The following is an 18,213-nucleotide window of genomic DNA, read 5'->3' on the forward strand; positions in this document are numbered from 1 at the left end:
GAGAACAGTATTTGCCCCACCTCTCTTGTGCTCCGACTTGCACATTCCTTCAACAGGGCTGTTAGAAGTAAAGCATAGTTTTTTGCATGCAGGAGTTTTCGGTGTTTGTGACCTTCTGGGCATGATGTCTCAGTGGTATATTTTGATTTGGAATAGAAGCTATGATGCATGGATTCATTTTGCGGGTCAGTTAACCTAAATATTAACTTGAAACGCATCAAGGTGGCGTTTTTATATTTAACAACTGCTAAAAATAATGGTGACATATTAACATTATCTTATAGAAAGTTCTCATTTAGCGTCTCAGGAAACAGGAATACCAGTGTATTCACAGAAGCGGTTCATTGTTTGAAACGTTTCACGAACAGGCATCAATTGGACTTTGCATTTTGGCAAGGTGGGATACTCTAAAAGAGTGCATGGAGCGTAAAGGTCATTGCAATTTACTGTATAAATCAAAATAATGCTCTACATATTACATTAAAGAGATTGCTGAAACTTATACATGGTGGGCTCAATGATGAGATCAAAGACATACTTAAAACTCAGTGGCATTTCCTCTAGGGTGACCTAATTTTAAATATCTTACCACTACTCCGGCCTTAGTGGCACAGACCGTAAAAAAAAATTTGATATACATAATGAGGGCGGATTTATAGATTTTTAGGTATGTCCCTATAACTTAGTTACAGAAACAATAAAAATGTAATACTGGGGATGTCCAATTGTGGCCACTGTTTGTCGTATCCCTTAATTGTAAAGAATTCTCAACAGTAGATGGGACAAAAGCTTTCAGGACAAATCTGTTTATTAAAAGCAAGTTGTTCGAGTACATTGTATTTATTAGCTGTCAGAACAGTGGTGCATCCAGAAGGAGGCGATCGCCTGTGGCTACACCCTACATAGGCTTGCCTTGTGGCCTACAGGCAGGCAGAGGATCCTGCACTGCATTGAGAGACTTTTTTTGGACAGTATGTGTTGCTAATCCAATTGGTTTCTGCTTTAAAAGCATTAGATAAGTAGGCCTGAACCCACAGAGGGAAAACATGAATGAGAAATAAAGACTTTTTAATTTGTACCCTCAGTATTTAATCTAATTTGACCCATGAGGGAACAAAGTATTGCATATGCCTTTAAAGAGGTAGTAGGCATTGGAATATCCTTCCTATGGATAGTATCGTTATAAAAATAAATTGAAAGTTTATATGGTTATGGATTTTATATGTAGTAACTTAATTTAGTCTTTATGAGAAATATGTAGGACTCTTGTTTAGGTATTCAGATGTTGTTTCAATTTGCTGTTAAAATGAGTATGTGCAGCGCATTCACATATATTATGTGACCGTGCACATATACTGTTAAACTGACTAATTAATTGGACCTTGATGAATAATATGGAAATCCTATTTGAAGTTAGTAAGAATACTCTTATTCTTCCCCTTTCTCCCATAAATGCCTATCAATACAAAAGAGTGGTTAACTGTTCTCCAATAAGAATTCACATCACCAACCAACCTAAACAATTCTCTTGGTCCGCTCTGTCCAAAAGGATTATTATATTATAGTAAAATTCCAACCACTATTTGTTGGACATCATCTGTATTTGAAATGTCACATGTGGCCTTACTGGAATAGCCTCTGGTCCAATTGTTGCTGGTACTTGTTACATACAGCATATGCTATATCATTCAGCTGCTTTAATGTGTGGCTAATACATTTTTCTTATTGATCTGTGCATGTTATTTGTATTGTGAAGTGAATCACATTGCCATACTTTGATTATTTTAGACATATGCCAATAAATAAAGCTTTTTAATTACACATACTATAATTATATTATACTCTGCTCCATTAAAGCTATTTCTTAGGCTCTCTGACACACTATTTAAATGCCAACCCCAACTCTTTAGTCATTGGTTGACTGGTGCAGTGTAATTGGTCTGGGAGCTGGGCAGACATAGCTCCTTTGAAGCCTATTGCTTCAAATCAGGTATAAAATGTACATCATTCTATTTCCACTAATGCAAGTTATATTTCCTGTGATGTAATCCAGTATAGATGGGAGTCTTACAAGTTGTTTGTTTTAGTTCAACTTTATAGCACGGTGGCTCAGTGGTTAGCACTTCTGCCTCACAGCACTGGGGTCCTGAGTTTAATTTCTGGCCATGGTCTTATCTGCAAGGAGTTTGTATGTTCTCCGCGTGTTTGCGTGGGTTTCCTCCCACACTCCAAAAACATACTAGTAGGTTCATTAGCTGCTATTAAATTGACCTTAATCTCTTTGTGTGTTGATGATATCTTTACCTTATTCTGTTTCACAGTTAAAAACTTTTTTATCCAATGTCCATATGATTTGTACAAAAATCAATAAACAATGACAAACGATTCTTAAACACAGTAATTCCCTTTTATTTCAGAACAGAACCCGAAAAAACCCACAATAAAAAAAGAATAGTTGAAACTGTGTATTATTTGTAATGTTTTACTGATAAAAGATTCATCAGTTAGCAACAGAATGTTAAAAGCACCCAGCGAAAGTACAATCACAGCCACTAAAAGAAAACAATGGCAACCAAAATGTAAATGACAGTGTGCCACACTCCTCCTGATCAATAGCCGCTACATAAACATGGTTCAGTACATCAGTGTCCAAGTGGAGTGCAAACAATTTCCTGACTAGTCCACCGTCTTATGGTTTTGAAATTCATTAATTGTGAAGCTTTTTAAAGGAAGGAGACTAACGGAATTTCACTGGCAGTCACCAACACTTCAGGTACTTATAGGAGTAACAATGCTGCCATTAACAGCTCAAGGAGAAAAGAAGCAAAAGAAAGACAAAACGAGGTAGGTAAAAAATAAATAATAATAAAAGAAGCGCAACACAGTTTTCTGGATGTAACACCCTATTACCACAGTCAGCCATGCTTGTAGCTATTAAAAATAAAATTCTGATACACGTATTTTATCATTAAGTTATTAGAGCATTTGTGTTGAACGACTCATCATCACCTGAACTACGTACACACTTTTTCATTTTTTTTTCAATTTTTTTTTTTTGCACAGATGTGGTCTGTTACTGTACGTTGGGTAATTCTTCCAAACAAAGTCTTTACAATGTTGGCCTGTAAATCTTGATGCCTGTAAACCATAGGAGTGGGTGTGTCCTGCCATCCTTTGGTTAAAACAAAAAAAAAAAAGAAAGATGGTTTTTTATTTTTCCGACTCTTAGGCCACAGCCTCTCAGAAGATCCTGACGTCATAATATTAGAAAGTGTCATCGTGACAATATTGGCAAAAGTCCTATTATTGCCTTATAGCCATCTATTTAAACAGCTGTCGAGCGAATTAAATTTAAAAAGGTGACAATCACCTGAAGCTCTTCATGTATGCTCCCCATTGTGTTTGCCCTAACCTGTTGCATAATATACAAAAGGAAAAAAAACACAGGTAATCCACTCTGTGTATTTCATAAATGACCCTGCTGCCCATACTAACACACACCGTTATGTATGTATCAATAGACTATATGAACAGACAGATTGAATAATGGCATAAGATTCTTTAGACTACGGCTAGTTTAGCCATTTAAACTACGTTTCCCAAAAGAGGAGGAAACTTTTGCTTTTCATTAAAAATTATTTAGGCTGTTGCTATTAAAAAGCAACATTCAGGTTGATGAAGGCAAAAAGGTTGTTTTTTTTAATTACCCAGCTATACAGCTTTAGCTTTCAGCAAAACAGAAAAAGGTACATTATTGTGCTGTCTCATTTTACTTGGTAATTGTACAACATATGTATATTTATATATAATGCTAGAGCAGGCAGACAGAAATCAACAAACTGACTCGATTCTCAATACTTTTTTTTTTTGTGTTTTGCCATTCTTACAAAATAAGACACAATGAAAAGGTAAAATGAACAAGCCACTATAACACAGCTTAGTCTGTGGACTCCTGAGCCACAGTGTTCCCAGTGTTGAAGTGCAAAGTGTCCGTTCTCGCTCAAGGGCAAGGTTGCTGAATTCTTGCACGCTGCTACCAAGTGCTCGGTACTCTGCAGGATTGAAGAACAAGATTCCCCAACCAGTTTAAATGGCAGCAGACAGTTCCGCGAGGCTATGCACATCTACAAAAACCAAACCTAGTTTAGAAATAATGCCATGGACAGAATTGCTTGGAGAGCTCTGTTACCAGTTCATCATGGAATTTCTGTTCAAAGTCATAAAAAAGACTTGGCTACTGCCTCCTGACCGCACCGACGCAAAGAAGACCTGTGTAAGACAATGGTAACAATTGTGAAATAAAAATAAATGCACATGTACGGTAATTTGCACGCTCTGAAATTAATGGTAATACAATAATAATAAAAAAAAAATATAAACTTAAAATAATCATGTGTTATGAATTCACCTTTCTCACAACTAGTTAACACAACAATCGACCTACTTATGGTTGCCATATCCCTACTTTCATTTGCTGAAAGTCTCTTGCTAGTGCCAGTGGCATGTTATGGTAAACAGAGGGAGGAGACAGACCCCAGCACGCATTCTAGTCATGTAAAAGGACAGACTGTCCATGACACTGCAGATATGTGCAGAATAAAATAAACAAAAAATAAAAGATGTCAATTAAAGAATGTCTAAGTATATGAAGTATAACAGTTTATTATTTTATGGGCTAAATTGCACATTAATATGTTTGTATGTCTCTGCTTGTTAGCACTATACAGTGTAATTAGGCGCTGTCAATGTACGCTCCTATATACACTTGACAAGTGCAATCAGTAGCAGTTAAAATGCGTTGAACTAAAGTTTGATCCATCCCACCCACAATAGGTCTTTCCTATTCTATTCTCTACTGGCTGCCAAGATTAGATATTTAGTGAAATCAAGGTGGAAGCCCTCGTATAAGAACTTCATATGTAGGTTTTATTTAGTGTGACTGAGTGTTACATTGATTTGCTTTATTATTTGACATTTTACACTCCGTGCATATTATGCTGTTCATACGATAATTAAATACCTTATCATTTCTTTCACACAGAAATTTTAACCGCTGGGCTCTCTTGTGCATGAATACGCCATCCAAGTGCCCAGTTTCCACAGAGCGTATTTCAATCGCTTTCTCTCCCCAGCCCATTATCTGATTGGAATGGATATACGCTGTGAACAAGACAACACAGAATTTAAATTATCAATTTTTTTTTTTTTTTTTAAGTTTTTATTTTTGAGAGGTCAAATAACAAACAAAACCGAAATGCAATGCCAACAACAGAACACAAAAAAAAGCACATCACATAAAACATTATATAAAATCAACAGAATATTGTAAAGAATCAGTGCAACGAGGTCAGATTGCGTGTATAATAATTGACCATAGTTTAAATTATATTTTATCAAGACAGCCATTCTGGGGGGCAGCAAGATATTCCAGAAGAGCCACCGTTTCTCTGTACAAACACCTCCACTGCAATACCTGTTTGAGAACCCAGCCCCCAGCTACAGTCCACCTTTAAGGGGCAAAGAAATGGAAATGGTGCATCTCTAATTGAGCACATGCTTATTTGTATCCCATCATCATCAATTTATATAGCACTACTAATTCGGCAGCGCTGTACAGAGAACTCACTCACATCAGTCCCTGCTCCATTAGAGCTTATAGTCTAAATAGGGAGTGTGGAAGGAAACCGAAGCACCCGAAGGAAACCGACGCAAACACAGGGAGAACATACAAACTCCACACAGACAAGGCCATAGTCTGGAATTAAACCCATGACCCCAGTGCTGAGAGGCAGAACCACTAAGCCAATGTGTAAAAAATACATTATTATTATGGGGGGAAAAAATGACTTGTAGTGAACAGAGTAACAACTGCACACCTGCTGCCCTGCCCTATGTGGTCTTCCATTAATTCACACCTGCTGTCCTTAGAAACACTGCATGATCATTGGGTGAGATGTTCTACAACAGGATGTACCAGTAATGCCAATAGACAACATTCTGTTAAGTATGCTGATCTGATGAGCTGGGAACAGCAGGAGATTCACCCTGATGAAGATCAACCTAACAAACTATCGGTGCACTTATCAATTTCAGTATGAAATGCCCCCAATTTAGCAGATAAAAGAGGGTTCTACCCCAATATCCCCCAGGAACAGATATGCCCTCCTATATAGCACTGAACAGAGCTTCCCTATTGAATGTTATTAGAGATGACAGGATGGATTCTTAATTGCGCTGCCAGTTTCTGGTGCCTCTCAGCTTCAGACAACAATGGGAGTTCCTGGAGAAGACATCCCATTTGCTACATTGGAGTCATAATGAAAAAGGAGGGGTTGTCCCAAAGTAGACAACCCCTTTACTAAACATAATTTTTTTGGTTATTTTTGTATGGGATATTCACCTCTGAAGAAGTTCACAATGCAATGTTGGTGCACTGGCTGTTGTCACATACGGCTTCATGTAGAGTTGTTTGTACCGGTAATTTCGGGGAGACAGACAGGCTGCTACCAACACTAGGCTATGACAGACTCGGCTAGTGACACTAAACAACAGGGAAAATCTGCACTATGGGGTCCCCCTGTTATAATGTCAACCAGTCCTAGCTGGTTTAGCACAGGGTTGAATTCCCTAGGGAAATTGGGCCTGCAAAAAAGATTAGCCCACCATCCACCCCATGAAAAACAGCCCAATGCGGAAAGCACAAGGGGTCTTTCCATACCCTGGTACGGCTTTCAATTCATCGGGATAAAAAAAAAAACGCACCGTGATTGCGGCTTTTTTTGGACGCATTTTACGTATATGTATCTAACTCTACATTAAGCCCCTATGATCAATATTCTCTCTGAACTAAATATATGTATTAATACCACTACAGTATTGGTATCTTAGATCATCAGAAACTCACCTACTGAAGTGGGCATTTCACCCCACTGGAGCACCACATCTTTAGTTATTCGGCCATAGGTGTTCACATACACCCCTTCATCCTCATAGCAGACAAGCATTTCCATGCCATCTGTTTTGGGCAAAATGACAATGGCATGTGGAACGATGTTACCTTGAATCTGCAAATAGGAAAATATAACACGAGTTGAAATAAAGTAAAAGTAAAACTTATAGCAATACAGGAAAGATCCTCAACCTTGACCTTTATTTTGCATCATTTAATAATATCTAGCAGTAAACACCATTAATGGCCACGATGGAGATTAATCCTCATGGTTGTTGTTTTTTCAAATCAAATATTTTTATTTCAATTTTCAAGCATTACAAAAAAGAAGACAAACAAAAAAGTGGATTGTAGTTACAATCACATAACAGTGCAAAACACAGTTGAAGGTAAAACAGCATTCACCGAATCTCGAATCACAATATTATAGCAATATTGTATATGAGAATCAAAGGAAGAGGTTTTGGTCAGTCTTGCTCATAGTACTATAAAATGCTTAGTAGTCATCAAAAAATCAACATTTCATCCTCTGCCCAGGCAATAAGGTTAGAGATGGAGAACATAGTGGGTAGGGATGAGGGGAAAAAGGAGATTGAGAATGAACTGACGCTGTATAAAGGGGGGGTGGGGGGCACTCTCATCCAGGACCAAAGTCAGCCACCAGTGACTGAAATTAATCCTCATGTTTAAATATTTGTATATTGCATGTTTCCCGCAAGAAATAATAAACACATAAATAGCTACTTGATATAATACTTCACTTTCATATAACCTATAATGTATTTTGCTTATTTTTCAGTTATATGATACAATATTGGAAGTAATACATTCTTTATATACATTACTAAAAAGCATGATTAGTTACAAATGATATTTCAGCAATACAACGTCTGAAATAATACTTTGTATGAATAAAAATATTTATTGCATACAAAAACATATAATGTGCTATATGATCGGATTTGGCAGTCAATCAGGTAGACTAAACATATACTAAAGCATTGACGTACAACCCAATCTACTTCAAGGACCTCCAGCCTCCTAAAATGCTGCACATTACCCTTCATTTCAAGAACAGAAAAAAAAAGTCCACAAACAATCTTGGCACTCCCACTTCACTCATCCCAAAATGCACCCACATGCCCCTCACTTGCTCCAAAACTCGCCCACATGCCACTCAGACCTGCCAGTTGGTCCAAACTAGCCCTCAGACCCCCACTTGCCCAAAAAAATCCCACCACATGTCCTCAGATCCCACTGTACTCCAAAAATTCCTCCACATGCCCCCCAAAGGCACTCAGGTCTTCTAACACCTCCCTCCACATGCTCCTGGGTTGAGTGACAAGTACTTTTGTCTGTGTGTGACCACGTATGGGAATAACAGTGTTATTGAAAAGTGCAGAGGTATACAGCAATTCTATAGAGTGTAAATTACTTACATGAGATGGTATATAGATATCATATGTATTTCCAGAATCAACATCAATGACATGGAAACCGGTGCTTGAGCCAAATATAACTTTTAACCTTTGACCTTCTTCTACAGTCAGGTCACAGAGCAATGGTCTATGCTGGAGGTCTGTAAAGGACTAAACACGTACTTTTACATTTTATTTTTATGTAACAAAATTCATGTAGTTTCACAATCAACACCACCAATTGGACAACATAATAAATGAATGCTTGCCAAAATAGAGAGGAGGAACCAATTTTAGAACCACCACCATCTGACTAAAGAGCCCTGGGCAAAGGCTCAAGCTGCCTCCCCTACATAAGCAGCTGCAGAACAGACTACAGTTTGTATATTGGCTGATAACTGTCATTAAACTCCACCACTCTGCTCAGTGTATGACAGGATACTGAACACTATCAGCTTGTTCATTTTCATAACCAATAGCTTTCAATTTAAAGTAGTAGTAGTAGTGGAAGACAAACTACCAGCAAATATAACAGCAGCTGGAAGCAGCTAGACATATGGTGTCGGATTCATTGAGGAATGTAAAGGAAAAAAAGGAGTAACTTTGCACCTGGGCAAAACTATGTTGTGTTGGAGGGGGATGTAAATTTAAAATGTGAGGACAGATTTATAGTTGGGATAGGGCATGTCCTAGATCAACTTTAAATTTCAGTGTAAAAATAATACTATCAAGCATTTGTGTGTAAGATGAAAAAACAGCCAGTATTTTCCTTATGTGCAAAATAGTGACTTAATCTGCACCCCTTGCATTGTAACATGGTTTGTCCAGGAGAAAACGTACTCCTCTCTTTGCCTTACTTTCCTCAATGACTCAGACCCATGGCGAGAGCACAGAAGTAGTAAGTACATTATACACTCGTCTATCAGGAATCGGAATTCTTATACACTGACCACCAGGGGCTCTATTTGTCAAACATGGCAACCAGGTAGGGGCCTACACTTGGACAACAGCGGTCGGGCTATATATTGGTCACGTTCCTACTAGGGACTGAGCTATATATTGTACACTGGTTATCAGAAAATTAGCGCTGTATTGTGTACTAATCGGACAATTGGATCTCTGCTGGGATATGGTGCAGGGCAGGACGCCATGATGCTGCTATATTGTGTGGGCACATCACATAATTTGCAAAGTTACTTCTGAGTTTAGTGTCGGGGCACAGTTGGGTACAATGTGTGAAGAGTAATTGTAGAAAAAGTCAAATAAAATAATATATAAAAAAATGACTAGTAAAAATGCTTTGCCAACTTTGCCTTGGGTGGTGCCATAGCAGCTTATCATGCCACTGGCTAGGCCCTCATATAACGTCTTTAGTAGAAATTCCACCTACTGTCATGGTTTCTTAATAATGGAAATAAAAACATTATCATTAGATCTGATCATTCATAAAACTGGTATTGCTCCTTAAAACACAGCATTTACTAGTACTACAAGTTTATATTATTATTATTATTATTATTATTATTATTATTATGATATTATTACATTAGCTAATACTGGATCTAGCTGCTTAACTTAAAATACAAATACAAGTTTATACAACATGAAAATATTCTGTAACATACTATTTTAAATAAACTATTACACTGCTTGTAATGTCCTTCATAAATAGGTGGTCGGCGTAAGCATTATGGAAGTCTTACAATACAATATTATTGTATATTAATATAATTTTCAAATAAACTGTAATAGGCATTATTGTGGGCACAAAACTATACTTTTATTGTAATACAATTTACATTGCAACATATTACCACTGTAACTGACAAAACCTTTGTATTAAGAAATGTTTCATTTTGTTTTAACTTGTTTTTCTTTAATAAAGGAATTTTACATAGAATCATAGGGGCATATTCAATTAGCTTTTAGATTCGCGGTAACGCGCCGGAACAGCCGCGAAACGTAATACACGGTACCGCAATAACGTGGATTTTCGTTCGCAGCCCATAGGGTTGCGAACGAAAATCCGCGTTAATGCGTTACCGTAATACCCGCAAGAACGCGCACTTTTCGCGGCAACGCGCGTTACCGCGAATCAAAAAGCTAATTGAATATGCCCCATAGAATGTTACTGCAGAAAATCACCAATTACTCCATCTATATGACTATTTCTTCTTCCTTTTTGTTTGTAATTTTTTTTTGTTGTGATTTTCTTTACAAACAGCAACAAAAACAACCACAACACACATACAAACAGCAAAAAACACACCTAAAAAAATCACAATATACAGGGGAAAAAAAATAAAAAAAAATCGACCTAACAATCTAGGCCCTGAAATGGCCAGGTTACATGGTGCAATAACTTATTTCCATCAATTTCTTTGTTTATTAACCACACATTAATGTCTATTTATTCTGCAGGGAAATATTTACTATGCCTATAATCATGCATGTCAGAAAACCTTTTAAACTGCTTTCTTTGTAGACATAAGTAATGTAGACCACCGTTATATATGGTGCTTTCTGTAGGTTCTTAAAATATGACGTATACATACCTTAAAAGCCATAAACTTATGATATGGCTTAGGAGCCCAGGCATATATCTCTACAGAATTCTTTAGTGCAATAACCAAGAACTTGATTCTTTCATATTTCACTGCAAGATAAAACAGTTCATTAACTTCAGCTTCTAAAATATTGGAGGTTTTAAATAAATAAATTTAAAAAAAAAAATCTTTCTGTAACAAAGTTGATCGTAATTATTGCATAGGTTAATACAATATTTAGCTACCTAAATGATAACTACTATTTTTTTTAAATTGGAAACCACAAATGTTTTAAAGGTATGATAATAAGAAAGCCTTAGAAAGTTACATAATACACAAGTGATGCAAATAGATGTATAAACTCTGGTATATAATATCTGTATAAACCATAAACATCTGACTTTGTAACCTGCATTCATATATTTAGGACACTAACTTAACAACATGCAAGTATAATGCGTGCGTATACACCAATCAGCAACCCCATTAAAACCACCTGCCTAATAATGTGTAGGTTCACAAGACCTCTGAAGGTGTCCTGTGGTATCTGGTACTAAAACGTTAACAGCAGATCCTTTAGTCCAGTAAGTTTCGATATGGGGCCTCCATCGCTCGGACTTGTTTTTCCAGCACAATGCACAGATGCTCGATCAGATTGATATCTGGGGAATTTGGAGGGAAAGTCAACACCCTGAACTCTTGACATGTTCATCAAACCATTCCTGATCCATATTTGCAGGGTGCATTATTCTGCTGAAAGAGACCACTGCCATCAGGGAATACCGTTGCCATGAAGGGGTGTACTTGAGCTGCAACAATGTTTAGGTAGGTGGTCCGTGTCTAAGTAACATCCACATGAATGCAGGACCCAAGGTTTCCCAGCAGAACATTGCCCAGAGCATCACACTACCTCCGCTGGCTTGTCTTGTTCTCATAGTTATCCTGGTGCCATCTCTTCTCCAGGTAACCAAGATACATGCGCCTGGTTGTCCACATAATGTAAGAGAGAACGTGACCAGGCCACCTTCTTCCATTGCTTCTTGGTCCAATTCTGGCGCTCATGTGCCCAGTGCAGACACTTTCGGCGGTGGACAGGGTTCAGCATAGGCATTCTGACTGGTCTGCTGTTTTGGAGTTGCTCTGACCCAGTCATCGAATCATTAAAATCTGGCCCTTGCCAAAGTCGCTCAGATCCTTACGCTTGCCCATTTTTCCTGCTTCCAACACATCAACTTCAAGAACTGACTTGAAGTTGCTGCCTAATATATCCAACCCCTTGACAGGTGTGATTGTAATGAGATAATCAATGTTATTCACTTCAGTTGTTTTACTGTTGTGACTGATCGTTTTTTATATACAGTTTATATCTCCAGCTGCATTGCTGCTCTTATCTGTAAGTTGTGTTTGCATCTTCCGTTACACATTTGTAGCACTACTGAAAAGTCTCCTAAGACAGCTTTGGTACATAATAATTGTAGGAACTTTAACAGCAATATTACTGTACATTGTGCGAATCTGATCTAACAGTAGCTGGCTACTTGCTAAATGTTTTTCTTAATAATACAACTCCTTCCCCCAGACTAATAACTGTGTGATTTTCATGGTTAAAAGCCTTGCAGTTTCCATTGTGCTCAGCCAGGCCTCGGATAAGTAACAATTAGTTCTCCAGGTATTGAATAAGGCAAGCAATCCAAGTGTATTAGGAACACTGGTTGGACAGCACATCAGCCCATGTAAGTGGAGTTCTTTCAGTTTCTATTTTATCTATTCGTGCCAGGGAGACCAGATCTGTGTAGGAGTTTGTAAGCAAAGTTTAACCATGCACGTTTATTGGCAGATCCCTCTATTAATTATTTATAACCGGAGTGTTGAAGAGAACCTTGGACCATTTGAGCACTTCTTATATAGAAAATAATAAAAACTCACCAACTTTATAATGTACACAGCCTTCTAAATCCCCTACAGTTATCCAACCCTGCTTCTTCTCCACCTCTGGATCATTGTGCAAAATTCGATTCCGCAACCAGGAAAGGTAGTACACTCTTAGCTTGTTCTTTTTCCCTAAGGAGATACAAATTAACAGTAGAATTGAAAACTAAATTACACTGTAGAGACTTGTCAACATGAATGTTTTTGTCCTGGGCATAAATTAATAACATGTCTAATAAAATCCAATTGAAACTGAGATGATTTGCCTGGGATACATAGTTGTTTTGGCTTCACATATTTGAGTGATGTTTTGACAATTTGATCTTATTGCCTGACATGATCGCTCTGAGACCAGCTCAAACCCTCACATAATTTATGCATTCAAGGGCTCTCTCCTATAGTGTTCTAATAGGAGGAGATGTCAATGCTTATGAGAATGTTCTCTGCGAGAGGACCCACCTGATATGGTTACAAGAACGTTCAGTCCTTCTAGAACTTCCATCTGCAGAAATCTTCGCCTGTTGATAAGATTGTAGACCTTTCCTTGCCCACTGCGGTCCAACAACATTAGTCCATTCTCTGTGCCCACTAGTAAGTTTACACCTTTGTGCAGGAAAGAAGAAATGCATATCATCAAATGGTTGTCCTGAAATTCCAGTAGATTCTTTTCTAGCTTATCATGGGTAGGAGGATTGGATTTACATTGTAGCTACTATGAATGACGGCAAAATTCATGCCCCGACAACATCTCAAACAGATGGAGTTTATTAAATGGAAGTTAGTTTTAGTTATTAGTATGTGGGTATAGTCATGATGTAGGTGAAGAAGGCATTGGTGTCTTTGGCCTACTGCTGTGCATAGGCTTCTCCTTAGTGTGTTGGTAATTAAAAAGGCAGCCCACATACAAAGCAGATATTTAAAAACAAAGTCAACTTCAGAAACAATGTACACGCAACACAATACAAGTATTTTATACAACCAAGTATTGTTAGTACATTTTATTAAGGATGCAACATTGCTGGCACTATTGGCTGGATTAACTAGAGCATAAACAAAATGATCCTCGTTATCTAGAAGCCTATATGTAAAAATTGGAGATTTTCTCAGATGCAATAACTTGCAAACTAAACATTAGTGATAAAAATGTCTATTTAATGCACTCCCCAATGTCAAATTTACACATATAAAACTCTCCATTTCAAATCTGCTTGGCGATTATTCTGCTTTATATTATAATAGTATTAAGGATCGTTAGCAACACAACAGACTCCCAGGGCTACAGACGCCAATGTAAATGTCAATCCATTACAAACAAAGACAAGCATAAATGACTACATAATATATATGAGGATTAAGCAATAGCACAATCAGTAATATTAGCGCAAACAATTGCACTTAGACTATTTGTGAAAAATAAATATTTATTTAGACCAACATTTATGAGGGATTCAAAATTTATAGCATTTGGTATCTAGCACTATGAACGGATGTCAACTAGTATTTTGGTACAATATGTATTAGCATAGTATTTAGTTATAATTTATCAATGAATCTTCCTAGTTAGGTTTTCTTTTATAATAATGCATTTTAATCCACTTGAGTCTAATCCAGTGGCGCACGCAGGGGGGGTTTCTGAGTCTCTAGAACCCCCCCTGCGCTAACTAAGTGGCCACTGTCCTATACAGCAGCCGCGGCGCTGTCAAAGAAGCGTCCGCGGCGGTGCTGTAGTGTATACAGCACTGCCGGGGACGCTTCTTAGACAGCGCCGCGGCTGCTGTATAGGACAGATCTGACGAAACGGAGCTGCTGCGCATGCGCAGCAGCTCTCTCTCGGGTTGGTTTTTTTTTTGTTTTTTTTGGGGTCGGCAATCCTCCGTGCGCCCCTGTAATCTATCATGCACACCAGGCTTTTGTAATTTATTTTCTTTTAATGCTGTCTTTGAAAGGATTTTGGTGAGTTTAATATTTTTAAAATAGATGTAGTCATGTTTCTACTGTTAAATTTTGCAATTCTGAATGGATGATTTCAATAAGTGTTTTATTTTCACAAATGGTCTGTTGAGTGCTATTGTTCAGGCTTTACTCCTCATCTGTTACAAAGTGTTCCTTTGGTACGTAAAACATTTTAAAACACCTGTGTTTCACATTAGTAGGAAATCTGAGGCAGTATCTACACAATAAATGGGGGGGAATGTATAAATAATAAAATGCAAATTAACCAATGAAAGAGAAATTCATTATAAATTTAATATAAAGCAAAAAACAGTATACTCTGAGTTATTGCTTAAAATGAGCTACTGGGCCGAAGTTAATATTGCAAAAAACAGAGACAAAAAACGAATAAGGTTTTAGTTTAATGTTCAATTTACAAACGTTTTACTGTAAACGGATGTTTTTAAAAACTGATCATAATTAACACCAAAAGTTTCTTCTGACAAACTCCTAAAGATTTAGACATAAAAACTCAACTTTATAAGTTATCAATTAAAGATATAGGCACATTTACAAAGAAGCAAATACCGGTAATTTTAAATCCAATTTATCCACATTTTCTATTCTAACAATAAAAACATCACTTTATTTTAATTTTGTCCAATACATTTTGTTTTTAAATATAATTATTTGTTACACTATCCATTAGAAAGGTTAATGCTGAGTATTAGAATATTGACTGAATGATCTCCCAATCTTTGCTCGCATGTTACACCATTTATCAAATGCACTTTCTAAATGTCATTTCTAATTATGAGCTATATTCTAAGCAGTTATTCTTCATGAAGGTCATCCACAACTGCTGGACTGGTGAACTGGTGACGGTCGATATGTTAACATGTTGTGGTTGGGGACTGTGATGTATGTCAGAAGGGATTAGTTCAAAGATCATGAAATAGAAATACATCATATATACATCTGTTTTTACAGTGGCTATTCTTTCTTCTTAAGATGTATTTGAGACAATCTAATGTGAATTTCACTTTAAACACTACACCAAAATGGCACTGTAATCCTACCAGATAGACTATGTTCAGTGCACTCCACAACTAAGGGCCTGATTCAGAGTGGATTGCAATCATAAGCGTAACTTTCCATTGAAAATGCAGCACACAGCATATGTACGCCGTATTCAGAGATGAAGTTGCGTCCAGGTCTGAATGATTAGCAGATGCTTGTCTATGGCCAAGTGACTACTAAAGTCTCAATAAACGCCTGCAAATCATTGGCAAACCTCTAATTACAAGCAGTTTGCTAATGTGGGTGTTCATCATCATCATCTGCTACTTACACCTGCGCCTGACCACCCAAAAGTAAAAATGCTTTTTTAGTCGCATCTGTGCCTACGTCCCACTCTGAATCTGTTTGCAATTGCTCAAACACTCCCTTACTGCACACTGCCTACATTAGAACAAGAATAAGGCGTCGCAAGTGTCAAAAAATTGTAGGTCCAAATAGCCGCTGTTACGTATGTTCACATTTTTAGCCAGCGAAGTAAGCAAAGATGCAAAGATATAGTAAGCAAACGGGAATACATCTCACGCTGAATCAGGCCCTAAGCATTAAAATAATTAAGAATGAAATAAGTAGCATTTGCCAAACAGTGTCTCAAACAACAAAGCATCACTTACCCCATAATGCTGCACAAAGTATCTCAGAATTAAAGCGTTTCTTGTATTTCCGGATCTCTGGAGTATCGCTGTGAGGACGAATATTGGTAGGGTTCACGTTTACCACTGATATTTTTCTGGCCTCATTCAGCTTGGCTTGTTCTTGTCTAAGCAGTTCGCTAGTAAACAGGGCTAAAAAAAACACTCTCTTCATTCAGCAAAAAAATAATAAGAAAATGGAGCATGCGTGTTCTATCACAAAACTCAGTATCTCACAATGTATTCTGGGTATGGGCAACCACTGCACTCCAGATGTTGCAGATTTTCATCTCCCAGAATCCTTCACCAAAGGGATTTGCAATTTATCAAGTGATGGTGTGCCCCAGTGTTGCAAACCCATATTTTTACATATATGTGTTTTTTTTTCTTAGGGGAAAGGAAATAAAGAAAGAAAACTTCAAGCACAGCAACAAAAGAAAAATAAATAAATCAAAATGCCTATAATCATTCAGCCAGGAAGAATGACAATTGGTGCTGCTTCTTTTTCATGTGGTGTATCCCGTTTAATGAGGCACAGTATTTTGACACTGTCATACTGCCATGACATGTCTTTTTCCTTGCCATTTTGGTAAGTTTCTTATGTGCAATACATTTTGATAGCATCAAAATAAATTTAAAAGGAAGATTATGTCGACCACTAGGATATTTCTCAGGCACAAACAATATGAAGATTCTTCTGTTGACTTCAAGTAATAATGATTTTTCAGAAACTGAGACACTAAGGGGCATATCCAATTGTTGGCGTTACAGCCAAAAGTAACTTGCTCCGTGCACTATTACCATAATTCTGGTAATAGTGCGCGTAAATACTGTTATTACGGTACTTTTCCTCAGGGAGCTGCGAGCTGAAATCCGGCTTACTATTACCGTAATTCCGGTAATAGTTTTTCCGTGGCGGAAACCACAGACAAGTGAATATGCCCCTAAGGGATAACTTGCCTTAAAACACAATGCCAAATATCGTCAATTTGCTAGAATCGCAGATTTATACATTTATCCCTAAGTCTAGCATTTTGTCAAAAATAGAGAAGACTTTTACTAGAGCATTTAACATTTAAAACACCTAGTAATGGTAGTCAGGAATTTATATATGTCCCCATTCTGATTTTATGTAAAGTGGTATAGCCTAGTCAGATAACACTTAAGAGGTCTATTTGTCAGCTGTGGAAGCAAACAAATATTCTGCTGTGTTTCCTATACACATTTTCACAATCTGTTCTTAGTAAATCCAATCAGATGTATCAATGGTGCAAGACTGAACGTTATTTTATATCCCTATTTATTATAGTCAGTTTATCTAGTTGCCAAATTAACAGTGTGAAGAGCTAAGGAATTCCACATACTGTACATTTTATATACTTTAAATTACATTAATTTATGGCGTAACCTGTTAATAGAAGAACTGCAACATCTCAGTGTAAGAAAACGTTCATCTTGCCCTCACCCTGCTATCACTTTAATTACCATCTGTATTTTGTGTGCCACTGTTAGACCCAAATATCACAGCTCTAATTACCAGTCTCTCCTATGGCTCTAATGTATTCGGCAAAATATATGTGTCACTATGGGGGAAATTCATTATTTACGTGATGTGGCTGCATATATTTTTGATAACTATGCTACCCCAACATCACAGATTTTCCTGCACCTCTCTGGGGGGGTTTGTTAGATCTGCGCAGTGCGCCCTTGTGACCGTTCTGGAGGCACTC

The 18,213-nt window shown here is 37.4% G+C and overlaps 1 protein-coding gene across 12 annotated transcripts in view; it reads right to left on the minus strand.

Moving 5' to 3' along the window:
• Positions 1 to 2,385: 2,385 nt before the first annotated feature.
• TNIK (TRAF2 and NCK interacting kinase) overlaps positions 2,386 to 18,213 on the minus strand; it is a 261,739-nt gene continuing 245,911 nt past the window's right edge. For all 12 annotated transcript variants that reach the window (XM_075202119.1, XM_075202123.1, XM_075202118.1 and 9 more), the window contains 8 exons: positions 16,466 to 16,636; positions 13,302 to 13,445; positions 12,840 to 12,974; positions 10,923 to 11,023; positions 8,389 to 8,538; positions 6,905 to 7,064; positions 5,021 to 5,160; positions 2,386 to 4,269 (listed from right to left, as the gene is read on the minus strand). In XM_075202119.1, coding sequence (XP_075058220.1) covers positions 4,186 to 4,269; positions 5,021 to 5,160; positions 6,905 to 7,064; positions 8,389 to 8,538; positions 10,923 to 11,023; positions 12,840 to 12,974; positions 13,302 to 13,445; positions 16,466 to 16,636 — 1,085 coding nt within the window. In that variant the 3' untranslated portion in view covers positions 2,386 to 4,185. The remainder of the gene's footprint in view (positions 4,270 to 5,020; positions 5,161 to 6,904; positions 7,065 to 8,388; positions 8,539 to 10,922; positions 11,024 to 12,839; positions 12,975 to 13,301; positions 13,446 to 16,465; positions 16,637 to 18,213) is intronic.

This window comes from Mixophyes fleayi, chromosome 3 (assembly GCF_038048845.1).
Source record: "Mixophyes fleayi isolate aMixFle1 chromosome 3, aMixFle1.hap1, whole genome shotgun sequence".
NCBI classification, from domain to species: Eukaryota; Metazoa; Chordata; class Amphibia; order Anura; family Limnodynastidae; genus Mixophyes; species Mixophyes fleayi.